Below are 27,170 nucleotides of genomic sequence, written 5' to 3'. Positions count from 1 at the left end.
TTTTAATCACACCTCATTCTGGTGCTGCACATGCACAATGCCATCAGACTTTGTCTGCCCAGTAAATTTGTCTGCCCAGTAAAGTGTAAAGAACCACCCTTCTGACTCATAGATCTCATTTTCTCACTTGAATCATCACAAGTGAATCATTCCTAAGATGTTCTGGAGAAATGTATTATGGATCATTGTACATGAATGACTGCCATCTGGTGGAAAAATATTGTTTTAAAGAAAAAACAAAACAAACAAAAAAAAAACAAAAATACTGGGAGTAGCCTCATGATGTCACTCAGGTTAGGCAACCACTAACTGCCTAACTAGTTTTTACCAGAATACAGATGCCTTCACCAGAACACCACCTCCACGTTAAGGCACCTACCATTTTTATCCAAGAGACTAAATCTGCTGAAGGTAAATTCTGAGGGAGCAAGAAAAAGGAAAAAAGAGACAGGGGAAGAGAGGTAAAATAGATAATGCATCCAAGATTTCTTTTCTTTTATTGCATGCTACTGGAACAACCTGTTCAGCACCTTTCTAATACTGACTGTAACACTTGTCTTGTATTTTATTCAATCTGAGTAAAATGTTCCAACACTTACTTTTTTTGTAATTTTATAAAACAAACAAACAAACAAACAAAAAAAAACAACTAACTTTTTTAATGGGAGTGGTGAGGCTATCCCATCTGGAGAATGTATACCCTCTAACAAGTACGTAGAGAAACAGGTTTAGGAGAGGTTCTGTGAATGCTAACCTTTTTATATTTCATAAAGGTATACCTACTTTTAACATCATTTACATATTTCTGTAAAAAGTTAGCATATATTTGTATTTAATACCTGAGTAAAAGCAGCAAGATAGGGATGTTTACACTCATCTAAAATAATATTTTTGTCTCCTGTGTTAGTTATGGCTTCCTCTAGCAATCTCTTATATGAAGAGCAGCTCCAATGTTCCATCTGTCTGGATGTGTTCACTGATCCAGTCTCTACTCCATGTGGACACAACTTCTGTATGATCTGTCTCAAAGAGTTCTGGGACACCAGTTCACATTACCAGTGCCCAATGTGCACAGCAGATTTCCCCAAAAGACCTGAGCTCCGTGTAAATACTTTTATTTCTGAACTGAGTGCTCAGTTTAAGATATCAGTTCAGGTGAAATCCAGCAGCACTGCAGATCAACCTTTGTACCTAAAACCTAAAGGGGTTCTGTGTGACACCTGCACTAAGGAAAAGCTGGAGGCTCTAAGGTCCTGTCTGGACTGTGGGGTTTCTTTTTGTATTACTCATCTGATGCCTCATAAAACTACAGCTAAATTAAAAAAACACAAACTGATTGACCCTGTGGAGAACCTGGAGGACTACATCTGCCAGAAACATGAGAGACCCCTGGAGCTGTTCTGTACAGATGACCAGATGTGTGTGTGTCAGTTCTGTATTTTGGGAGACCACAAGAATCACAACACTGTTCCTATGGAGGAGGAGAGTCAAGAGAAGAAGGTGAGACATTTATACCATCCAAGAAAATGTTTTTTTTTTTTTTTTTTTTAACATTCTGAAATTAATCAATTCTTATTTGTGGTATCATATTTGTATCATTGTATTAGAATCACCTCGTGGAGACACAGAAACATGTTCAGAAGATGATCCAGAACCGACAGGAAAAGATTGAGGAGCTCAAACAGTCTATAGAACTCAATAAAGTGAGTCAAAACTAAGTCTCTAAAATTTCGCAGTGATTACTAACTAGCATAGAATTCTCCCATCAAAAAAAAGCACACACACACACACATATATATATATATATATATATTACACACACACACTATATATATATATTCATGTGTCCCGTGTTAGAAACACACAGAGAAGGAAAAAACAGAAAGCATGAAGATGTACAGTTCTCTGATGCGCTGTATTGAGAGAAGCCAGGTTGAACTGCTTAAGGTGATGGAAGAAAAGCAGAACGCAACAGAGAGGCAAGCAGAACAGTTCATTAGAGAACTGGAGCAGGAGATAATTGAATTAAAGAAGAAAAACAATGAGATGGAGCAGGTCTTACATACACAGGATCACCTCAAGTTTCTACAGGTTAGAGATGCTCCTATTCTCAATAGTAATATTATGCAGCACATGACAGAACAGCAGTCCCCATGCTGAGGGATTTCTCCTCTCTCTTTACTGTAGATTTACCCTTTTCTGCATGGACCTTTACACAGCAACAATTGGAATAATGTCAGAAATAATTCTCATCTGAATATGGAGACACTGAGGAGAGCTCTGCATCAGCTTCAGGAGTCTCTCAATGAGGAGATGAAAAAGCTTCCAGAGATTGGTAAGTTCTTGTAACTGCATCATCAGCAAGAATCTGTGGTGTGCTTTAACAAGTTCTATTTCTTCATCTCATGTTTGAGATCCACCTATGACAGGGACATTCCTATGCAACTGCTAATAGATAGAAGCGTGCATCCAATGCTGAGGAAAGCTCTTCCCTGCCTGCAGGCACATGCGACCTGGTCACACTCCCCCTTGTTGCAAACTCTCATTTCGCTCTTAAATGCTCAACAACATTTCCACACAGTCTTTCATTATGAACAACTGTTCATAGGATCCCTTTAGGTCATCCTCCAGGCATACAGTCCCCGCCGAAGGTATTGGAATAGCAAGGCCAATTCTATTGTTTTCACTGTACATTGAAGACATTTGGGTTTGAGATGGCAAGATGACTATGAGACAATAGATGAGAATTTCAGCTTTCATTTCCTCATATTTACATCTAGATGTGTTAAACAACTTAAAACGTGGCAGACCACCACGGCACTATGGCATTTGTTGACAGACCTCCCAATTTTTAGGTAAGCAAAAATATAGAAACAAATGTCTTAAAGTTAACACTTAATATTTGGCTGCATAGCCCTGCTTGCAAAAACCTAGGGCTCAAACCAAGAGTAGACATTCAGAGCTATGAATTCTTTAAACAATCAATTTAACAGAGCACACCTGGGCAACAAAAAACACCTATCAGTCACATGTTACAATATTTTTGATCACTTGAAAAAATGGGTGGGTTCAATCAAAAGGTGCCATTTTCTATGTTGTTTAACACATCTAGATGTAAATATGAGAAAATGAAAGCTGAAATTCTGATCTATCATTTCATATTCATCTTTTGATCTCAAACCCAGATGTCTTAAATGTACATCAAAAACAATAGAATTGGCCTTGCTGTTCAAATACTTTCGGAGGGGACTGTAACTGATATAGCAATACAGTCCCCGAGGTGATGTTGCTTAGCCTGCTAACCTCACTCACTTAACTAGTAATTTCAGGCTACCTGCCTAGCTTAGGATCCCTGCCTGTCTGTCACAGCTAGTGAGTCTCTACTAGAATGCTGCAGTTTCAAACCTTGCCTGTTGTGCTCTCATTGCAGTGAGGCATTCAAAGCTTCAGTTGTATGGGGCAAATCAGAGAATTGTAGCCATTGCCTTGCATTTTCCAAAAAGCTTGTTTGCTCTAGGCTTAGTCGATGCCTCTCAGAACTTTGACCATCATCAACATGACACTTGTTGCAATGCCGCACCACTGGATGCTCCCTGGATCTCATGCATGCTCAGTCAGACTAATCAGGTAACCTCAAACCCACGCCTCTTCTCAAAATCACGCTGACTGTCTCTGGATGGAAAAAAATGATGCAGATTATGCATTTGAGGGTCCAGATGATGAGGATAATTCCTCCCATCCAAGCCCTGTTTGCCATCCTCATTGAGGTCTATGAGCAGGCTCCCATCCAACTCAATCTCCTGGGCCCTCTCCTAGGTCTAAGAAACAGCTCTTCCTCCCTGCCTGTGTTTGGCACATGAAGAATCACTGGAGGGAACCAACTAAGCTGAAGCATGGTCTCTCTGGCCTGAAGGTCAAAGACGTGTCATCCCATGGCATGAGGGAATCCTCAGCTATTGAACTCTCCACAGCCAGGTCGCTAATAAAATGGACAACTTTTCTGCCTCCATATTCCAGGCCAAATAAAGAGCCACATTTCTTGCAGTGAGGGCCCTAAATGTCTTTTCCCTCCTCTCAGCCTAAACTGAACTTATGCTGCCTTCAAGGTGAAGTTGCAACCACCTACAACCAGTAAAGGCCACAGAAAATGCCTCTCAGCTTGGTTTTTCAACTCGTCAACTTGGGGTAGTCTGAGTGACATCAAATCAACATGGCTGGACACACACTGAACAGTGTAAAGAAACCCTTCTCTTCTTTTAAATTAGTTTATAACAGTACTGGCTTTAGATCAGTTAATAGTACTTGGTGAAATCTATAACAATGACCATACTAATTGCCTTAAAACTCTGCCTACCCAGCAAGGCAACACCACATGTAGCCCCCACAAACCAAGGGGGAGTGCAGCAGGTCCTTCACAGATATCCCTCACATAGGGTGATCTTGACACTTGATGTTCCAGGAAACCTATCAATTTTAACAGGATAGAGGAAGAAATATAATTTGAGGAACTCCTCAGCATCTATGTCCTAATATGAAAAGATGAACCCAATATGTATATGTATCTGTTGGTTGGCTAGTTTAACTACCCAGTCTACCTAATAGCCTAACTGTTATGATATGTTTATAATAACATCTAATGATTTTGTTTGTCCTGACTTCCCATTTTGGAAATACACTTAGATTATTAGTGATTATTCTTATAATTGGTCAGTGCATAAAGGTATTTTTTTTTCTCAAATAGAACTGAAGATACTTCAACAATATGCAGGTATGTTGGCTTTCATTCATTACATAACTAAATATACCTATTTTCGCTATTATACTATGAGTAATGTTAACATGGGCCATTTCTCTTTCTTGCAGTGGAAGTGACTCTGGATCCTGATACAGCAAATTCTAAACTTATCCTGTCTAATAATAGGAAACAAGTGAGATATGGCAACAAAGGACAGAATGTTCCTGATAACCCAGAGAGGTTTAAGCGTTGTGTCAATGTGCTGGGAAAGGAGGGATTCTCCTCAGGGAGATTTTACTATGATGTCCAGGTCAGAGGGAAAACAGCTTGGGATTTAGGAGTTGCCCGAGAGTCCATTAACAGGAAGGGGGAAATTACATTCAGTCCAAAGAATGGATACTGGATTGTAATGCTGAGAAATAAGACTGAATATAAGGCTTGTGAATCTCCCCTCATCCCCCTTACACTGAAACAGGCTCCTCAGAAGGTGGGGGTCTTTGTGGATTATGAGGAAGGTTTGGTCTCCTTCTATGATGTTGATGCCAAGTCTCATATTTACTCTTTCACTGGTCAGACTTTCACTGAGAAACTCTATCCATTCTTCAGCCCTTGTCTTAATAATGGTGGTAAAAACTCAGCACCGCTGATCATCACGTCTATTGAACATTATTTTTCCACAGAAACCAACTTTACAGAATAAGAGTTAAACCAATACACTCCAAAACTACACAATTGCTGTTAAGGTTAGAAGTTATTTTATATTATTTTATTTGATGTCTGCAATTAATAGAAAATAAATTACATAATTGAATAATAGTTTGTGGACAGATAATTTTGTCTTTTGTCTGATGTGTATTAATAAAAATAAATTTCATTCAAAAATCAATCAAAATTGTAACTATAGAGAATCTATCTACATAATATCTTATATAATATATTTAGGTTTCTATTGTTGTCTGTTCTCTGATATACACTTTAACCTGTTTAATGTTAATGTGAAAGAAAGGCAAATCTTGTCTATGGAGATTAGTAATAAACATGGTGAAATCTTTTGCAATGAAAAATCAAGTGTTTGTAAATATAAAGTAGTAAATATAGTGAGACCTTCACAGGTTATGTGTATGTTAATATCTGATACGGTCATGGGGAAAAATGAAAGTACACCTTCCTTTAATTCTATGTTTTAGTTATCAGGACCTAGATAACAGTTGGGTGGTCCTCAACTTCTATAACCAAACAAATAACCTCAGGTGACAACAACAATAACAACAACAACAAAAAAACCCCCAACAGATTTCATGTAGCCATTTTTCTCTCATAAGTAAACTAACATTCAGAAACCAGGTGGGAAAAAAATAAATACACCCTATAATTCAGTAACATGTAGAACCAACTTTAGCAACAATAACTAGGAGTTTATCAGTCCCTCACCTCATTTTGGAGAAATTTTAGCCCACTCTTCTTTACAACATTGCTTTAGTTCATTGATGTTTGTTTATGCACAGCTCTCTTAAGACAGTCTGGACTATGACTTGGCCATTCCAACACCTCGATTTTTCTTCTTGGCATGATGCAGACACCTAAATGACAAAAGTTCTGCTTTTATAGAGTTAATCACACTTCTTGATGAGTGAGACACACTTCACTTTGCATTTCCTTAGTAACACCTGGCTGCTAATTACGCTCAATGATTGTGGAACTAGGAAGAGTGTACTTACTTTTTCCCACCTGGTTTCTGAATGTTGGTTTACTTTTTTTGGAAAAAAAAAAAAAAAAAAAAAAAACTACATATTGAAATCTGTTGTTTTTTTTTTTTGTTGTTGTCACCTGAAGTAATATGTTTGTAGAAGTTGATGAGGACCACCCAATTGTTATTAGGCTAAATAGAACCTAATATAGATAAATAAAAAGATAGAATTGAAGAAGGATGTACTTTCTTTTTCCCACGACTGTATGTATTTATTAAATGACAAATTCAAGCCCTACGTCTAATTATTTAATTATTCTAATAATATCTTAATTCTTGTTTACTTTGTGGTGTCATCAGAATCTCATTTACTGGAGGAACCTATGACTCAGTTCTCATTATTATTGTTCACTACCGATTGTCACAGTCATCACTGGATATTTATTTCCACCCAAATCATTCCTGTGGCTGAATAAAAACATGAATCCTCCCCATATAAGTTGATTTGTTTAATTAGAAGTTATAAGTGAGAATAAACCCCAAGGAAAATAAAATAGCAAAATTGCTAATAACTGTTCTTGGACAAATAATTTGTCATGCGAACCACAACAAATTAAATTTGCACCAACTTCATCAGTTATATATATACACACACACACACACAGTGTATACTGCCCCAAATGGCAGACCGTTCAAATCATATGCAGTTCTGCAAGAAGAATGCTGTTTTAAAATTTCATGCCTATGTAATGTAATGACAAAGGATACTGGTAGAATCACTTATCAACAAAGTCCAAAGAAGGGAAAATCTGAAGCACAAGAATTGAGTCTCCAGATTTTCAGAAACCATGGTCTAAAGGGTTATTCAACTGAAAACTAAATAAAAATTTTACAGTAAAAACATGAACCTGTTTCCAGAAAAATACTTTCAAAATGTTAACAACAACCACAAAGAACCACCACCTGTATTTAACAAATTAGTGAACTTAAGAAAGAGATTATTACAAACTCTATGAACTACAGCCAATGTACTAGTTTTTCCTCAATATTCAGTATGATGTTTGGAATATAAAGTTGGTTACTAACAGGATTTTCTGAATCCAACATTCATTTATTCATCTTCAGCAACTGCTCCATCCTGGCCATGATTACGGTGGATTTAGAGGCCATTCCTGTAAATTTGCATAACCTTAATAAAGTTTCCACTATGCTCCTAAATATATTTTTTATACTGTACACTGTTACTTAAGGATGCACCACTGTTGGTTTTGTCCAGCATTTGCAGACACTTTTTATTACCACACAATGTATTAGAAATAATTTAGCAAAGTTATGTTGCAAAATTCAGGTCAATTTTCAGGAAAGTATCTAATATTGTGAAGCAGTTCACAGTTGTTTAAAAAGGGTAAAAGCATTAACTTAAATAATATATTTTGACATAGTTGTGGGAGTTAAGCATTTTAGTTTAAATTCTATACATATACACATATTTATTTAAAACAAAAGATGAGAGAAAAAAAGATGCTGGGATACATCCAACATACTGCAGTTCAATGGGTGAAGGTCTGCCACCTGGTGACCCAAACTAAGAAAATAGTGGGAGAGGCTCCATGATGTCATTCTGAAGAAAGGAAAGTGAAGTAAAACTCATGTTTCCCCTTTCTTTCCACATCACACAAACTCCAGGATCCAGACTCATCTAAGTGTGAAACCTCTAATATAAGCTTGCTCTCAGCTTCAGGAATCTCTCGACGAGGCAATGGAAAAGCTTCTTAAATTTGGTGAGCATTTCTAACTACTTGATCAGTAAGAATTTATAGCAGAAGTATTTTTAACACGACTGATATTATTTAAGGAACTCACCAACACCCCGACACCAGAAATTTACAGAACTGTGAAAGTCTCATAGACACACGTAAAGAAATGCTATAAAGCAAAGATGGGTACAGAAATAATTAAAATAAATGTTTCTGCATAAAAAAAAAAAACTTCTACAAAGGGCAATAAACAGCACTAAACTAAACAAAGTCAATATTTAGTCTGACATACCTTTGTCTTTAGAAAACGCATCATTGAACATTCCATGTTCATTTTGTGCAGTTTTACAAGGAAATTAGCTAGTAAATTTTGCTGAGCATTTTGGATAATCTGCCACAGTTCTCTTAGTGACTTTAATGGTCACATTGGCTCCTGTTTTTGCAGCTAATACCTGACTGCCAGCATTCTTTTTTTTTTTTTTTTTTGTCTGAAAAGTGGTATGTTATCTACTGACATTCAAACATTTTTTCTGTAATTTTTGTTGGAAAATTAATGTTCGGAAATCTAAGAAAATGCATAAAGTCAGTAATGCATAAAGTTAATATAATAAACATCGGAGACATTTTTTTTTTTTTATTTAAAAAAAAAAATAGGGCGCATAAGACTTTTGCACCATGCTGTATATTTGATATATGGTGCCTTTAGAAAACATAAAAAGTAAAAAAAAAAAAAAAGTCAGTGTTTTTGATTATCACAGTGTGTCTTGTTTGTACTTTGATATAAATGTTTAAAGTCTCCTATATTCAATACATGTACAGCTTTTTGATTGATCAGATTGTGACATCTAATAGCAAATGTTATTGTCCGTTATTTTTCACAAACAGAGCTGAGGAAAATCCAACAGTACGTAGGTGTGTAAGCTTTTCTTGATCACATGACTAAATCTATACATATTCACTGCTATATTCTGTATACTATAATCAGTTTATATTGTGTGCCTCTTTCAGTGGATGTGACTCTGGATCCTGAGACAGCAAATTCTAAACTCGTTCTGTCTGACGATCGGAAACAAGTGAGCCATGAAGGAAAGCGACAGATTCTCCCCGATAACCCAGAGAGATTTGACCGTTTTCCTAGTGTACTGGGAAAAGAGGGATTCTCCTCAGGGAGATTTTACTATGAGGTGCTGGTCAGTGAGAAGACTAAGTGGATGTTAGGAGTGGCTCGAGAGTCCATTAACAGGAAAGGAAGCATTACAGCATGTCCCGAAAATGGATACTGGACCGTGTGCCTGAGAAACAAGACTAAATATGAGGCTTGTGAATTTCCTCATGCTCATCTCTCCCTGAAACAGGCTCCTCAGAAGGTTGGGGTGTTTGTGGATTATGAAGAGGGACTCGTCTCCTTCTATGATGTTGAGGCCAAGTCTCATATCTACTCTTTCACTGGTCAGTGTTTTACTGATAAACTCTATCCACTCTTCTGCCCCTTCCTCAATGATGGAGGTAAAAATTCAGCACCACTGATTATTACGCCAGTTGAACAGTCTAAGTGAGATTCTTCTTCACCAAAACTTGGCTATGTGAAACCAAAATCATAGCAACATACCTTCTTGCTTCTCACCCATCATATAAAACATCATAATACATACTAACATGTTATGGTTACTATTGTAACAACTTACAAAGGGACCTGTAATGGCGGACCATCCACATAAATGGATTTAAGAACATTTATCACATTTTTTCAGCATTGATATTGAGAAGTTTTCTACGTGTAAATTTATTTAATGTTTCTGAAAGTTGTCTGCAATGTCAGCATTTTGTAACAGTCAGGAGTAAAACAGTCAGAGGCAAAGCTGAACCTTTATGTCTTTTTTTTTTTTTTTTTGAAATTGTGTTTTTAATTTGTGTAACAGTAGTGAAGTAACAACCTCATAACTGTTGCAGGCTGTATACAGTAGATCACTGCTGTCAGGTTGAAGGTGCGTGGACGCCACCTAGTGGTCACAGAGGATTTGTGCTTAATAACCAAGTCAATTAATTTACTCTTTTTTTATAAAGCAAATATTGACAACATTAAAACACAGTTTATCATCCAAGCTCATGTTATGGCCATTAAAACTTTATCAAGAACACATTTTTATTTTGAAATTTTAATCTGTGTTATACAGCTGTTGAATCCTCTATTCTGATTGGTCAGAAGTTGTTGATTACTATAACAGCAGCTCTGACAATAGTGTACGCCCAAATCACAAGCTTATATTAACACACTTGTTCTAACACATTATCAGTTTGATAGTAACAGCTTATTCACAGGGACTTATAAAGGTGATGGTTTACAAAATTATGGATTAAAAACTTGTGTAATCATTGATGTGGCGTAGTGAAGAACATCTCCGTGAGATGTTTATTTAACTTTTACAGAAGGAGCTGTCCCTCGTCGACTTTGCTTTGTAAGAGTCAGAAGTAAAGATGTAACTTTAAGTCTTCAGGACAGAGGGCTTTGCGATTTCTCTGACAAGCTCAAGCTCAGCAGAGAGAAAAAAAGGGGCTGGTGAGGGAACGACTGTTTATAGCTGCTATATTGTAAGTGAAAACAAGAAATAATGCATTTCATGGATGTTCTGCAACACTAAATGTAACTATAAATGGACAAAAAGGTACAATGTGCAGGGGTGTAGCCAGACCTTTTACAATGGGGTTGCCAGGTTAGACCCAGTGACTTTATTATGGTGGCAATAATTTATTAATTTGGGGGCATAATACTAATCTACACCCTTAGAAAATTACATAATGTCTGTACATAGCTGAGGAGTATCTCTATCATGCGTAAAAGGCACACGTAAGCAACATTTTGCTTGTCTAGCATGCTTTTTAAAAAAGATAAAAAATAAAATAAACACCTCATACCTAATATAACATCAGACTACATACAATAAATAAATAAATAAATAAATAAATAAATAAATAAATAATATATATATATATATATATATATAAATATAAATTATAAAGTGATACAAGTTAAAAAAATAAAATAAAATACTTTGGGACATGATATATCAAGGTGCGTGTGCGTCACTTACCTGGGGAAGAGATGGCACCAGGATGCACTATGGGAAGAAGGCAAGCTGGTGGAGGCAGTGTGATGCTCTGGGCAATGTTCTGCTGGGAAACTTTGGGTCCTGGCATTCATGTGGATGTTACTTTGACCCGTACCACCTACCTAAACATTGTTTCAGACCAGGTACACCCCTTCATGGCAACGGTATTCCCTAATGGAAGAGACCTCTTTCGGCAGGATAATGCTCCCAGCCACACTGCAGAAATTGTTCAGGAATGGTTTGAGAAACATGACAAAGAGTTCAAGGTGTTGACTTGGCCTCCATATTCCCCAGATCTCAATCTGATCAATTATCTGTGGGACGTGCTGGACAAACAAGAAGTTAGATACATGGAGGTCCCACCTCACAACGTACAGGACTTAAAGGATCTGCTGCTAACGTCTTGGTACCAGATACCACACACACCTTCAGAGGTCTAGTGGAGTCCATGCCTCAATGTTTCAGAGCTGTTTTGGTGGCACAAGGGGGAGCTACACACTATTAGGCAGGTGGTTTTAATGTTATGGCTGATTGGTGTGTCTGTGCGTGTATGCATGTATATATATTATATAAGTTTAATCGTGATATATCAACTTTGAGGTGGTAACACTAACTCCACTTCATCATACCTACCTTGTCGTTGATTATTTTCCTATAATCAGCACACCCCCAAGTCTTTTACTCCTTAACTACAGCACCTTTAAGAAATCTGCTAGATTATACACAATTAGAGTACAATATTAGAAGGATTCTATATTTTAGAGGATATATATATTATATATATTATATATATTGACTCGACATTTTGTGATAATGTTGTCATAACCGTTTCAACCAACATTTTACATTTTATAACGCTGTATTTTTCACTTCTCATAAAGCACTCCGTTCCCAAAACCCACTCTTCAGCCTTGGCAAGCGTTAGCACGTCGCTAATCTTCTTTAAGCAGTAAAATAACTCACTTGTAGCAGCAACATTTCACATTTAGCTTCTATACAACATTTACCTTTCAATATTTACCTCAGAGCAGTGTTCGCGCCTTTCACAGGGAATACCCGGATGTGGAGACGGTCTCTGATTGGTCCGAACGTCCCCTTTATACAGATACGTTAAAAATATCAGATAAGATAAAATAAAAGAACTAGGAGCTACAAACCAAATACATCACAAGTATATTGTATATGCATTATCTATCAATAAATAAATAAATAAATAAATAAATAAATAAACCGAATTATTTGACGAGTACGCGGCATTTTACTTCCGGAAACAGCAATGACGTAATCAGCTCAAAAGGCGGTCGCTTATAATATTATTATTATTATTATTATTATTATTATTATTATTATTATTATTATTATTATTATCAGCAATACCACTATTATTATTATTATTATTATTATTATCAATACTACTACTACTACTAATTAATAATAATAATAATAATAATAATAATAATAATAGTGCATAACGCATTATATAGAGCATTTACACTAGAAATAAAATTATATATAAAAAAATCCCAAACTTCTCAGGCTCATGATAAACCCCCTCCACTCGGCTGATGGTTGGAGAGACTTCATGCTGCATTTCACAGGAAACGAAACTTAAAAGTTTGACGTGAAACCCGCCAAAACTTTTTTTTTTTCTTCCCCCAGCGTGACGCTTCTGCAGTGTTTCTCTGAGGAATCAAAACCACAGCAGGTAAATTTTAAAGGGAGTTAAAAAAGCAAAAAGGCAAGAAGAGAAAACAGAAACTGGTAATGTGTTTTATTTCCTGTGTTACTGGTGAATCGTTGTTGTTAAACATTGCTGGACTTTATTGCACAATCAGCTTGGACTGGAAGATGGCAAGAATGAATTAATCCATTCAGCACAGTGCACTGGGTGGAGAATTGACACGTTTTGCCTTTGATAAATATTTCCCTAGTCTTATATACAGTGATATTTCACTTATACACTCTATTCAACTCAAATGTAATTTTGTATTGCATTGTACTACACTGTAAAAAAAAAAAAAACAAAACTGCTGTGTATGTATGTACAGAATTTATTTTACAGCAAAATACTTTTGTTTTGTTATTTTACAGGATTGCACTGTAAACGTTTAGGCAATTGGAGCAGTGCATTGGTTTACAGTAAAATACCACTAATGCAATGCATAGTGGGATATCTATGTTTTTTGGCAAAACTTTATGGTAAAAATTCTCCTTGTGTTGACATCTGCAAATTAGTGGATCATTTCTGTGCGCTTTATTTTAGTGACTATTTTAGGCAAATACAAACCCTGTTTGAGTTGAACTTTATAGTGTGAACTTAAGTAAAGTGCTGAAATTCATCTCATCGTCTCATGTGAGTTAATTCAGTGGTAGAGATGGTTGAATCAATGCAAGCTAGTTGAGTTTTTAGTTATAATGTTTCAAGTTATTTTGTTCTATTAGATATCCATGAAAAATGTGTGAAATGTTTCAAATGTGTGCACAGATCATTGTACGTGCCTCCTAGATGAGTCATGGCTTCCTCCAGCAGCGTCCTGTACGAAGATCAGCTCCAGTGCTCCATCTGTCTGGATGTGTTCACTGATCCAGTCTCTACTCCATGTGGACACAACTTCTGTAAGATGTGTCTGAAAAAGTGCTGGGACACCAGTCCATACTGCCAGTGTCCAATGTGTAAGGAGGATTTCCCCAAAAGACCTGAGCTTCGTGTGAATACGTTCATCTCTGAACTGGCTGCTCAGTTTAAGAAGTCAGTTCAGGTGAAATCCAGCAGCATTGCAGATCCACTTCTCTCCAATATTAAAAAGATTCTGTGTGACTCCTGCACTGAGGAAAAGCTGGAAGCTCTAAAGTCCTGTCTGCACTGTGGGGTTTCTCTCTGTAGCACTCATTTGCTGTTTCATAAAACAACAGCAAAATTCAAAAGGCACAAACTGATTGACCCTGTGGAGAACCTGGAGGACTACATCTGTCAGAAACATGAGAGACCCCTGGAGCTGTTCTGTAGAGACGACCAGATGTGTGTGTGTCAGTTCTGCACTGAGGGAGACCACAAAACTCACAACACTGTTCCTATAGAAAAGGAGAGTGTTGTGAAGAAAGTAAGTAACATTTAGACATTTTATTGGCATTTTTTACATAGTGAAGCTTGTCAAAAGCTAAGGTATGTACTATAAATTGTTGATCTGTAACAGCGTCAGCTGGGGGAGACCCAGGCAGCAGTTCAGCAGATGATCAAGAACCGACTAAAGAAGATCGAAGAAGTCAAAGAATCTGTAAAACTCAATAAGGTAAGTCTTGACTTACTTAAAAAAATACTTGTAGGTAACTGTGGTTCTATGACTGAGTGGAGGACTTCAGAACTGGTGGAGTTTTCCCAGTGGCTTGTTTCCTTGTTGAGTACTTATAGTTTTCACCTTGTGACCGTGATCACATATGTTTAGCCTTAATTTTTGTCAGCCTGGTGACCCTACTGGTCCTCCACTCAGTCATAAAAACACACTTATATATGTAACCGTCCATTCTACTACTTTTCATTCTGGACCATGCAGAGCAAGTTGCTTTGAAATCAGTGGAGGCCATGTATGAAATTTGTCCTGAGGGTTTGTAACACATACTGATGGCGTCCCTTGCCAGACAATTCGAGATAGCGCTAATGAATAGTGCAAACACTGTAATTTATTGAGACTGAGAATCACTCAGTGAAGTATTAATACTAGTTCCTACTAAGGATGACAATCACTCCAGAGCACATGATTTGTGCTGAAGCAACATTCAGTCTGTAAAATATGGTGAAGATAGAGAGTGACCTCCGTGTTGGCTGCAAGTGACACTCTCCTTGGTGCCTCCTAGGAGGTAGTGTTGAATGACATTTAATAGAAGAATGCAGTTGGCAGTTGCAGTTGAACTGCAGTTGGCAGTCACTTCTACAAATTGCTTAAGATCCCTCACTGGACACGGAGCTGGCCTGAGCACATAGTCATCTGCAAGAGCAGGTAGATTGATAGGTTTATTCAATATCTTTAGTAAGAATGCTGGTTTCATCCACAGCATGAAATGTTTGAATTCCAATCCCCAATGCAGACACTGCAATTTGCAGACTAGCAACTGGCATTAAAAAAATGCCATGTCTTAAGTGAAAGCCGCTTTATATCTACAGCTTCTGTGCAAGTTGCACAAACTGCTTGGCCTTGGTCTTGTCTCAGACAAAAGTTGGCAATCATTTAATACCTCCTGTGCCTGTGTGCCAAAGACATGTTCAGGCACCAACGGCAGCTAGCACAACATGTTTTTACTAGGATCCGACAATGGCACTGAGCCCACCAAACCCGTCTCCTCATCTGCCTTAACAGCCCCAGTGATTTGCTGCAACCTGTTGGTATAGCTTGGCATGTTTGAAGTGCTGTCTGTAAGATCTCTGTATGCATTGCATCTCTTTATGTGTACGTTATTTCCTTGAGGGCCAGCAGTAATTGTGCCACTGTACTAGCAAAACATCTTACACTTACCTCTTACAGTGTATCATATGCTTTACAAAACAGCATATCAGCTCTTGTATATTTGGGTTCTACATGGCCAGCTCCACTCATCTGCCTTTCAATGCAGTGAAGGCACTGCTCTTCTTTCCAATGGAGAGTTGACAGAGTTCTGCTTGCCTTGGTTCGCATAACTTTTTCTTCTCAACAGGCTCTGCAGCCATAAATGATGTTTGCTTCACTTGTCACTTCAGCCATGCAGAATAGACAGCAGGACTTTGCCTGTCACTATCAGCATATTGTTGCAGTTAGGGCAAGGCTCTGCCTAAGATGATCACGTCCCAAACAATTTGTGCATTGACCAAATCCATCTTCCAATACATCAGGGCATAACAAACACCTCACCATTCCACCCTGAAATACAGGTTAGGAAGTTGACAATTTTTCCACAATTCACATAAACAATAATTTTATGGAATTTCTTCTAAGATTTTAAGAATAAGTGCCTCCACAGCACCTACACGCCAACCTAATAACAATAGGCCACATGTCTTGTAAACGAAAACAGTCAATCGTGTTGAACTTATGTCAGTAGGATGTCAGATATTAGATTACCATTACCGACACTGAAACTGTTTATAGGCTGCACAAGAAAGAGATGAAGAAAAGGAAGTAGATCTTATTTATTACACTGCTTATACCACTACATAGGATTGTTAATTGCAATAAAATAACAAGAATTACTTTGATTTGTCTCCTGTTAGATGAGCACAGAGAAGGAGAAAGCAGAAAGCATGGAGGTATTCAGAGCTCTGATGCACTGCATCGAGAGAAGCCAAGCTGAACTACTTAAGGTGATGGAGGAGAAGCAGAAAGCAGCAGAGAGGCAGGCTGAAGAGTTCATTAAAGAGCTGGAGAAGGAAATCACTGAGCTAAAGAGGAGAAACACTGAGCTGAAGCAGCTCTCACACACTGAGGATCATCTCCACCTCCTACAGGTCAGAGTCCCTCTGTTTCTCAATAGCAATGCAGCACATGACAGGACAGCAGTCCCCATGCTGAGGGATTTCTCCTCTCTCCTGCTGTACTGTAGATTTTCCCGTCACTGCGCAGCCCTCTACCAACCAAGGACTGGACCGACATCACAATTAACTCTCATCTGAGTTTGGAGACTCTGAGGACTCAGCTTCAGGAGTCTCTCAATGAAGAAATGGAGAAGTTTCCTGAAAACAGTAAGTACTGATAACTAATTGATTCATAAGGATTTGTGGTGAGATTTTTTTTTTTTTGCATTGTAGAGAAAAATATATAATTTGATATGATATATTGTATATGATCTGATACAAGAAATGGATATGTAACTGATGGTAATGTAGAATAAATTAGTAATAAATAAATTGGTAAATAAATAAATTAGTGAATTAAGATTAACCGGTTTGTTCAGAGGGCAAAAAAGGGTAATTTCCTGTTTTTTTCACTAAATCAATTTAAGTCTTATTGTCCCAAAACGTATACACTGCATAACAATGAATACTCACTTAAATGACAGGACAGATATGCACCAAAACAGATTGTGGTTTAAAAATGTATAATTTGATGAAATATACTATGACATAAATGTTGTTTCTACCCGTCAGCTGTATTTTTTTGTAGCCTTGTTGGAACGTGATTTTTTTTAAGGTAAAAGTATTTGGTTTGTGAAGTCCCAAGTACTTAAGAGTTCTGGGAGGCTGAAAATAAGTCCCAAGGAGACATGTCTGTTCAGTTATCGAGTGATCTACAGCAAAATGAAAGAGAAAGCTCTAATTTCATATCACAATTTATATACGAAATATGCTATTTTATTTTGCAAAATAGTCAGACTGTAGATGTCAGACAGCCTACTCTATTTATTAAGCAAAATGTAAAATCTAATAGGAAATTATATTGTTCATTATTATTTCCCCAAACAGAGCTGAAGAACATTGAACAGCATGCAGGTGCGTGGGCTTTTACTGATGACATACTGTAACTAAATATCTGTATCTTCTCTATTACCTAATATTTAATTTTCTCTTTTAGTGGCAGTGACTTTGGATCGTAATACAGCAAATTTTTACCTCATGTTGTCTGATGATGGGAAACAAGTTACATGTGGACACTGGCGACACAAACTGCCTGATAACCCAGAGAGGTTTGATTATTGTGCCTGTGTGCTGGGAAAGGAAGGATTCTCCTCAGGCAGATTTTACTATGAGGTGGAGGTCAGAGGGAAGACTGAGTGGGATATAGGTGTGGCCAGAAAGTCTGTTAACAGGAAAGGAAAAATTACACTCACCCCTGAGAATGGGTACTGGAGTGTGCTGCTGAGAAATAAGACAGAATATAAGGCTGGTGAACGTCCCCTTGTTCCCCTCTCCCTGAAACAGGCTCCCCAGAAGGTGGGGGTGTTTGTGGATTATGAGAAGGGTCTGGTCTCATTCTATGATGTTGAAGCCAAGTCTCACATCTACTCTTTCACTGGTCAGTGTTTTACTGAGGATCTCTATCCATACTTCAGCCCTGGCCCCAATGATAAAGGTAAAAACTCAGCACCACTGGTCATTATGCCTGCTAAACATTTTAAGAGATTAAAGGTTCCTATCTAAAAGTTACTTCTTAAAACCTATTGATGAAATTCTTTTTCACAAGAATCAATATTCATGTTTTATGACATTTTAACAGTGATGACTGATATGGGAGTGGTTTGTTATAAATTTACAGTGCCTTATCACAATAAAAACATTAATAAACAGAAAATGAGTGTTGATTTCATGCATGCCATGTTAATATATGGTATTTATATTTTCAGCTATTTGTTTATCTATACAAGAGTTTACATTGTAAAGTACATAGTGGATAGTGTTTAATTTAACTTATATTAAACTAGAGTATTGAATTACATAGCCATCCTTATTAGCTTAGTGTTACCTACAACAGTGTTGTCTAACCGTCTTTCTCACACACACTGGCTGTCTTTCTAGCAGTTCACCGGCTGCATATAATGTGCTATGAAGTTATCAGGATAAAACTGTTAGGGGTGTAGCAACATAAAATTCAGAGCAGCACAAACACACAAATCCAGCCTTGTTCCACCATACCTAAGATCCAAAGTAAATATAAGATCCAAATATATATGACCCATACTTTAAGCATGGTCCTAACTAGTTTTGAAGACACAGAGCTCTGGACTTCCATAGTTTTGGAAGGTTTTGTTTTTTCTCTCACATAACCTACGTAGGTCTAGTTGTCAATTTGATGTAGTAATGTTAGCTTATCGGGTTGGGCTACAAGCTCCTTACTAGGATGTAAGTTAAAAAGTTAATTACATCAAATTTTAAGTTACACTGTGTAATGTTACTCATTAATAATATACTATGAGCATGATAATGTATTTTTTTAACTATTATGATGGTGATAATGAATTGATGGAATACTATCATGTAAGTCAGATATCAACAGGCAACTTACTGTTTTGTAAACCAAAATATTTAGCTCAATAAAATAAAAGTGCCAGAGCACTTTATGGATCAAGGGAAGGATAATATAATGGAGATTAACAATTTTGTATCCTGGTTATGACCCTGACTTCAAGGATTACAAATGGTTTGCAAAAATGCCCTATGATGCCACTTAAAAATGCCATGAAAATGTTCAAAGCTTTAAGGGAGAATAAAACATGGTGTGTGGCACAAAACGTAGTAACTACACTGGAGGATCTTAAAACACCCAATTCACTTGTACCAGCATGCCAAATGCTCTACAAAACTGATCTTTTTGTCAGTTTGCTGAACATTTCTAAAAGTGACAAATTAAACCCCTTTGGATGTGGTTCAGAATTTGATGGTGTAGTAGCTATCAGGTCAAATAAATGGATTAGAGACTTAGGGTTAACTCCTTCTGGATCCACAACAACTCCTAAAGTGGATAAACAGTTACTGATCATGTAAATAATAAATGGATGAATAAATGGATGACAGAAAGTCAGGATTAAACTGCAGGTATACCTCTATAATTATACTATAACTATGAATGCCCTTCTATACCATAGAGCCCCTTTTTTTTTTAAAGTACAGACTTTTCTTGTAACAAAATATGTACTTAAAATGACTCTACATTGCACCAGTGAGTGAATTTCAAACATATATTACTGTTATTTACATAAATTGTAACAAGATAAATTAGTACATTAAAACATCACTTGAAATGATGCACACATTTGCAAGGGAGATTTGGTTTTGTTGAATATGTGGGGAGGATCATAAAGAGAGGTTGTTGATAATTGTGTGAATTTCTGCCCACTGGTGGCACAAATCTGTAATTGTGGTTTTTTTTAAAAAAAAAACGAAAACCCAGGGAGTGGCTTCATGATGTCACTTATGTGAAATGAAAGGTAAGGTTTAAAGCTGTTTCCTAGTAACAATTCAGATCATTTCAGCTGAACACCACCAAACAACTCAAACCACTACAGGTACATTCTAAGGAAATATATATATATATATGTGTGTGTGTGTAGATGTTGTTTAGCATAATTTTAAAATTAATGTTAATTGTATTACATTCTTCAAAATGTTATTACACATATTTTATATAAGTTTTAAATTCCAACTGGTAGTGGGATGTTCTAACAAACATGAAATTATTTCAAATTTATTCAAGTTTATTAAGTTATATAAGGGTATTACTACCATGAATGTAATCAATGTTTTTTAATGAAAATATTTTTTTGTGTGTTTAGTTACAGATTATAATGAAGAACAATTTCAAACTTTCTTCCTCTCTCTCTCTCTCTCTGTCTCTCTCTTTCTCTGTCTTCCATCAGATTTCTCAGTCAGTCTGAATGTGTTTACTGAAATAATTACTCTTCTCTGTTTACACTACTCAATGTGGACACAACTGCATGATCTGCCTTAAGGATCTGTTCACACCATCACTGTGATTTTGCAAGCAATTTGTATAGAGGAATTCCCCAAATGTTTAAGTGAGAGTACTTTCGTTTCTGAACTGGCTACACTCATCTCAAGAAGTCAAATCAGCTGAAATCCAGCAGTTCCACAGAGCAAGTTAGGGAAAGTTTGGGGGATTGAAAGTCCTGTCTGGTTTGTGGGGTTTCAGTCTGTAATATTCATCTGATGCCTCATAAAACTGAAGCTGATATCAAAAAACTTACACTGATTCATTCTGTGTAGAACCTGGAGCACTACTCCTTGGAACTGTTCCGTAGAGACGACCATATCTGTGTGTGTCAGTTCTGCACACAGACTGACAATTCCTTCAAAGCAAGAAATTCAAGTAAATAAGGTGAGATATATTTAGACACAGAAAAATGTCCATTAAAAATCAAGGTTTTTTTGGATATTTAATGGATGATATATTTATCATAGACTCACCTAGGGAAGATACCAGAAGAGGTTATGGTTGTCCGGGACAAGAAGAAGTACACTGGAAAAGTCAGAAACACTTCAGAACTTAAAAAAGTGAGTCACCAAGTCCCAACAATAATACACCTTTTTAATGGTACATCAAACATATACTTCTTTTACTGAAAAGGACTGGACCAATAAACAGACTGTGGAGATGTTGAGGAGAGCTCTGTTTCAGCTTCTGGAATCTCTCAACAAGGAAATGGACAAGTTTGCTGACTTTGGTAAGTACAATATATGTTACTCGGTGGTCAATAAAGATTCGTGGTGAGGCCATTTACTTATCACTGTTAGTTTCACTTAAACATGTCTACCAGAATATAATGTCCCACATTATTTCCTAAATAAAATGCTCCATTAATGGCAGGGACTTTTTCATGTGTCCTGACTTTCCTTTGGTTAGAAGAGTTAGAATTAGTGGCCCAAAAAAGTGATCTTGTAGCTAGAGGTTACACAGCAGTCTTGTTAATATTATACACAAAACCCAGGTCTTGCTCGCTAGGAACTGACACATTAAGAAGCTGCAGTGAATTGCTTAGTAACCAGTGTAAACTTCTCTGTGAAATGTGTATCCATGTATCAGAGGATACAAACACATGAAATGTGTTTCAGTTTCTGTCAACACTGGAACACTGGTTTCCTTTTTTAAGAAGGTCCTGAAGATGCCTACCAAGTTTTGTGTCAGTGTTCAAAGTTGTTGCTGAGATACAACCTCAGTTCCTGTTTGGTGGCTTTGCCATCAGATTCGTTGGCCCATTACGGACAAACTGTTTAGAATATTCAAATTTCTTTTGATAACTATTTTGAGGCTTACTCTGAAGAGGTGTGCCAAATTTGGTGATGATTGGAGAAAATTTGTAGGAAAAGTAGCGAAAAAAACTTTTTTAACAAAAGTCCAAGAGGGTCGACAGGAAGTATACTTGAATTTCAGATGTTGGTATGCATTCACTTCAGCATACTCCAGGGCATTATAGGAAAAATGAACTGTGAATTTTGCACAAATTCATTTTTGGAAAAATGAAAGCTGTTACAGTTCTTGACCACAAGGTGGCACAGTAACATCTTGGGTACATTCAAGGCATGGTCCTGAAGATAGTTGTCAAGTTTCTTAATGATACATAGATGCATTGCTGAGATACACCCTCACATCATGTTTTCTGCATTTGCCAGTGCATTACAGGAGAAGGGGTTTAAATATCAAAATTCTTTTGATAACTTTTGTTTAGACAGGTGTCAAGATGTGTGAGCCAAATTTGGTGAAGATTGGACAAAATTTGGTGGAGAAGTACCAAAAATGGCAGTTAGATGTAAGCATTTTTGGCATGTTATTGTAACTTTTGACCAGTAGGTGGTGCCACAAGAAATTTGTTGCATAGCCCCAGGTCATGGTCCTGAAGATGCCTATGAGGTTTTGCGTCAGTGTGCAAAGATGTTGCTGAGATTCAGCCTCACTTCCTGTTGGGTGGCTTTGCTGTCAGATTCATTGGCACATTACGCACATCACATTTATTTGGACTATTCAAAATTCTTTTGATAATTTTTGTGAAGCTTACTCTCAAGATGATGTGTGCCAAATTCGGTGATGATTGGACAAAATTTCTAGAAGAAGTAGAGAAAAAACTTTTTTTGACAAAATCCAAGATGGTGGAAAATCTAATTAGGCGGAAATTGACATCATATGGTGCGTTGAACTCGTCCCAACCCAAGGAATCCAGGGGTGCATGGCTTTTAAATGGTTCAAAGTTCACAAGGTTCAAAAATTATGACCATAAAAGTACTTCCAAATTAGGCCCAAATTTGACCCGATGGTGGCGCTAGAACGTTGGTAACACTTGGCCCAAATTTGGTCAGAATGTTACTTAGACCCTCCCCAATCAGTGTGCCAAATTTCACAACTTTTTACCTGACAGTTCTATGGGCTGCCATAGACACCCTAGCCAGAAGAAGAAGAAGAAGAAGAAACCTAGAATAACAATAGTGTGCCTATGCACCTTCGGTGCTTGGCCCCCTAAAAAGGAAATAACGCATGGCCTTTGTGGACTTCCTTATTACAGGGATTCGAATGTGAAGCCAAAAAGTTTCTGAGGCCATCTAGTGGGTGGCTGCAGTACAATTTAAAGTTACATCTCTACAAAATACACTCAACAACCAAATTATTAGAAACTCCATTTTAAAACTGGGTAACTCTGTGTGTTCAGAGATGCTTTTCTTTTCAGAACTGTTGTAAAGAGCGATTATTTGTCCACTCACAGAATTACTGCTTACTGAGTGGGGTTTTTTTGTAGTTTTTGTGTGTTTTCCCCACAACATTCTCTAGTGTGAAGTCTAGAGACAGGTATCTGTGAAAATCCCAGGAGATCAGCACTTTCTGAAATACTCAAACAAGCCTGTCTGACACTAATAACCAAGCCATGATCAAAGTCACTGAGGCCACGTTTCCCCCCAATCTGATGTTTGATCGTAATATTACCTGATGCTCTTGACCCATTCCTACATCCATCTATGCACTGCGCTGCTGCCTTGTGATACCCTGATTAAATATTTACATGAATGAATAGATGTACAGGGGTTCCTAATAAATTAGTCAGTTAGTGTATTTTTGGGAAAAGTTCAGTTGACCCTGATATCCACCCAAAATTTTTCCTTCAAAAATATGTTTTATTATTTGGTGATTAAATAAAAGGGCATTGTTGATGCAATGATTTACATTTTTGGACATGACAGTCAAGCCTCATGAATATGCACGCACTTTCCCAGATGCACCTGAAGCTCTTTCCAGTTTTGCTTTTTTTTCTAGCTAGCAAATGGTAGCTCAGCCGATCATGACCTAACACTCGAAAATCTTTTCTTGACAAATCAGCATACCTGCAAAAATTATACAACTACAATTTTGCATTTCAGTTAATAATGCTGTATTTGACACTTTGACTTAGCACCATCTTAAGTTGCACTTCAGGTGTCTCATAGCATGAATACTCGTGTACGTACATCACCAGTATGGCTTGGTGAGAGGTGGACCCACTTTCCACCTAGCCTTATCTACTGTGCATGCTCTGGCTCCAGGTTCTCTACTATAAAGATGCTGGCTCCACGTTCTCTACTACACAGATGCTAGCTCCAATTTTCGCAAAATGGGGACTCCCATCTCAACCCAAAAAACCCTTCAGAAAGCCTTCAGAAATGTTATATATAATATATTGTCTTAATTTCACTGGTTAGGTGTTCCCTCACAATTTATGTGGTAAGCTTATATAGCCTATAGGAAACGTTTTAATTTAAAAAACAAAAAAAAACAAAAACAACTTTAGCAGTTGAGCTATAAGTTAAACGGTTAAGCTGTAGCTAGTAAGAGTTAGTAAGAAGACTTCTAGGAAATTAAATTCTAGTTGGTATGCTGAAATACTCAAAAGCACTTGTAAAACACAGCAGTATATCGACCTGTTTTCTGGAACAAGTTGTTTTTCATTTTGTGATTTTCTGCTAGGTGTAATGTATTTAGCTGCTGGATTTAATTGAGATGTAATGTTAGGCACAACTCAGTGCATTCTGTGACAACCCTTTTGTTGTATTTATGTTAAGCCTATAGATTTCCTGAAATGTGTGTTTTTTATCTGCTGTAGCTGTGGCCACATGTTTGTGTGTGTTTGTGCTACAGTAAACGACTGACATTTGTGATGACAGTACTATGTGCTGTGAACTGAAGTGAGTTAGTCCACAAGTAGGCTTATCAAACTGGCACAAAACTCTTGAGTGATACACTTTCGATTTGTTGTCTTTCTGCAATCATATAGTTTTTTTTTGAATGTCTGCTGGCATTTGAGTTTTTCTTTTCAAACCCTTGCCCACCCTGTTTCATTCAAGCCTACCAAGGTCAATTTCTGGCCTCACCACTGGTTAGAATATTATTTCAAATAATAAAATGTTATTACTCTTTTCCAAACAGATCTGAAGAGAATTCAGCAATATGCAGGTGTTTAGGCTCTCATTCATCACATGACTAAATATATATTTCTTCAATCTTACCCACTATATAAAGTTATACAAGGGTTGTAAACTGTGTCTCTTTCTTTCTCTCAGTGGATGTGACTCTGGATCCTGATACAGCGCATCCTGAACTCATCCTGTCTCATGATGGAAAACAAGTGAGACATGGTGACTTGCAACCAAATCTCTTTCATAACCCAGAGAGGTTTGATCCTTGTGTCTGTGTGTTGGGAAAGGAGGGATTCTCCTCAGGGAGATTTTACTATGAGGTACAGGTCAGAGAGAAGACAAAGTGGGATTTAGGAGTGGCCCAAGAGTCTGTTAACCGGAAAGGAGACATAATAACCAGCCCTAAGAATGGATACTGGACAGTGTGGCTGAGAAACAAGACTAAATATGAGGCTTGTGACTCTCCTCCTGTTCCAATCTCCTTGAAACAGGCTCCTCAGAAGGTGGGGGTGTTTGTGGATTATGAGGAGGGTCTGATCTCCTTCTATGATGTTGATGCAAAGTCTCTTATCTACTCTTTCACCGGTCAGACTTTCACTGAGAAACTTTATCCATTCTTCAGTCCTTCACGTAATTATGGTGGTAAAAACTCAGCACCACTGATCATCATGCCTGTTAAACAATCTACATGAGATCTGTTTTTCTCAACATTGCATCAAGCAATAAACTCTGGCATTGGAGAACTGTTATTGAGACTCAGGACATGCTGTTTCATTCTCTGTGTTTATTTTGTCAAATTGTGATGAAAAATAAGAATAAAATTGTTAATAATTTAATGCTTATCTGTAGTCTCTCCTCTTTCATACTTCATAGCCTATAGTGAGCAATTTTTTATGTCAGCCTAAATTGAAACTAAAACCACTTTTGGACCCCACTGTAGCAACGTCTTACATGTGTGAGGTGCAAATTCTATTCTGTTTGTACTTCCCCATTTGTGTTTTACTAGAAGTCTGCTTGTCTATTATTATTATTATTATTATTATTATTACGAATGATAAAAAAAAAAAAAATCTCCCCTCTACCACCCCTCGTGTTCTGTAGCTACATTACACAATAATCAATAAACAATAATCTGAAAAGAGTAAATTGATTTAGGCCAATGCAAATGAAATTTCTATCCAGTAGAAGGAAGTGGGTATACCCGGTTATGGCTAGAATACTAGCCATGAAAATGTTTGTGTCTTATTACTTTCACTATCTGAATCAATGCGTGTTCTGCATATGTGTTTGAGTCATGATGTGCTCCTTGTGTAATAAAATGTTCCTGCAAGAAAACACTGCTCATGTTACAGATTTTAATTTATTTCAAATAACTTTGAGGTTGGATAGGGTTTGATGTGTTTGTTCTGAGATGCTTTTCTGATCAGCACGGTTGTTAAGAGTGGTTAATTGAGTAACTGTAGTGTTCCTGTCAGTCTGAACCAGTCTGACCATTTACCTCTGACCTCTCTCAGCAGCAATGTGTTTCAACTCACAGGACTGTGGCTTCCTGGATTTTTTTTGTGTATAGCACCATGGTGTAAAATCTACAGTCTGCTGTGTGTGAAAATCACAGGAGATCATCAGTTTTTCGCACACTCAAACCAGCCTTTTTGGCACCAACAACCATGCCATGGTCAAAGTTACACACCGAGATCACACTTTTCCCCATTCTGATGTTTGTTTTGTACATTACCTGAAGTTCTTGATCTGTATCTGCATAATTTTATGTATTTTGTTGCTTCCTCATGATTGGCTGACTATATAATAGCAGGTGTACTGGTGTATAGGTTTTACAGTGTGAATCTTAAAACAGCTTTAATGTGTAAAATGAAGGTACATGAGCTACCAAGTCTGTGACTAAAATAAAGATAACATTTTATATGTGCCTCTCTCTCTCTCTCTCTCTCTCTCTGAAAGAACACAGGAAGTTGCTGTGTCTGTGTCCACTAAAATAGAAAAAATAATAGCGTGCATCCACCCCATGCCACAAACC

General features: G+C 37.2%; 2 protein-coding genes across 3 annotated transcripts; both read left to right on the top strand.

Moving 5' to 3' along the window:
* The first annotated feature begins 94 nt into the window (after positions 1-94).
* On the top strand, positions 95-11,021 carry LOC113547271 (E3 ubiquitin-protein ligase TRIM39). Of its 2 annotated transcripts, none has more exons than XM_053233714.1 (7): positions 95-461; positions 908-1,500; positions 1,608-1,703; positions 1,858-2,091; positions 2,188-2,335; positions 4,742-4,768; positions 9,188-11,021. In XM_053233714.1, exons 2-7 carry the CDS (start codon positions 910-912, stop codon positions 9,733-9,735), a joined length of 1,644 nt encoding a protein of 547 aa, XP_053089689.1. In that variant the 5' UTR covers positions 95-461; positions 908-909; the 3' UTR covers positions 9,736-11,021. The 2 variants fall into 2 exon arrangements, with proteins under 2 accessions (XP_053089689.1, XP_026803328.1); XM_026947527.3 differs by lacking the exon at positions 9,188-11,021 and adding an exon at positions 4,864-5,628 and having other exon boundaries at positions 103-461.
* Positions 11,022-12,856: 1,835 nt separating this feature from the next.
* Positions 12,857-26,135, top strand: LOC113547272 (E3 ubiquitin-protein ligase TRIM39). Its single transcript, XM_026947529.3, has 13 exons — positions 12,857-12,991; positions 13,772-14,387; positions 14,481-14,576; positions 16,526-16,759; positions 16,855-16,993; positions 17,714-17,740; positions 17,823-18,376; positions 20,222-20,250; positions 20,969-21,080; positions 21,164-21,256; positions 21,330-21,426; positions 25,146-25,172; positions 25,280-26,135. The coding sequence occupies exons 2-13, from the start codon at positions 13,800-13,802 to the stop codon at positions 25,825-25,827; spliced, it is 2,544 nt and encodes an 847-aa protein (XP_026803330.2). The 5' UTR covers positions 12,857-12,991; positions 13,772-13,799; the 3' UTR covers positions 25,828-26,135.
* The last annotated feature ends 1,035 nt before the right edge of the window (positions 26,136-27,170 follow it).

Source organism: Pangasianodon hypophthalmus, chromosome 4 (genome assembly GCF_027358585.1).
Source record: "Pangasianodon hypophthalmus isolate fPanHyp1 chromosome 4, fPanHyp1.pri, whole genome shotgun sequence".
In the NCBI taxonomy this organism is placed as follows: domain Eukaryota; kingdom Metazoa; phylum Chordata; class Actinopteri; order Siluriformes; family Pangasiidae; genus Pangasianodon; species Pangasianodon hypophthalmus.
The sequence above is the reverse complement of the archived record's forward strand: the minus strand, read 5'-3'. Positions and strand labels throughout refer to the sequence as shown.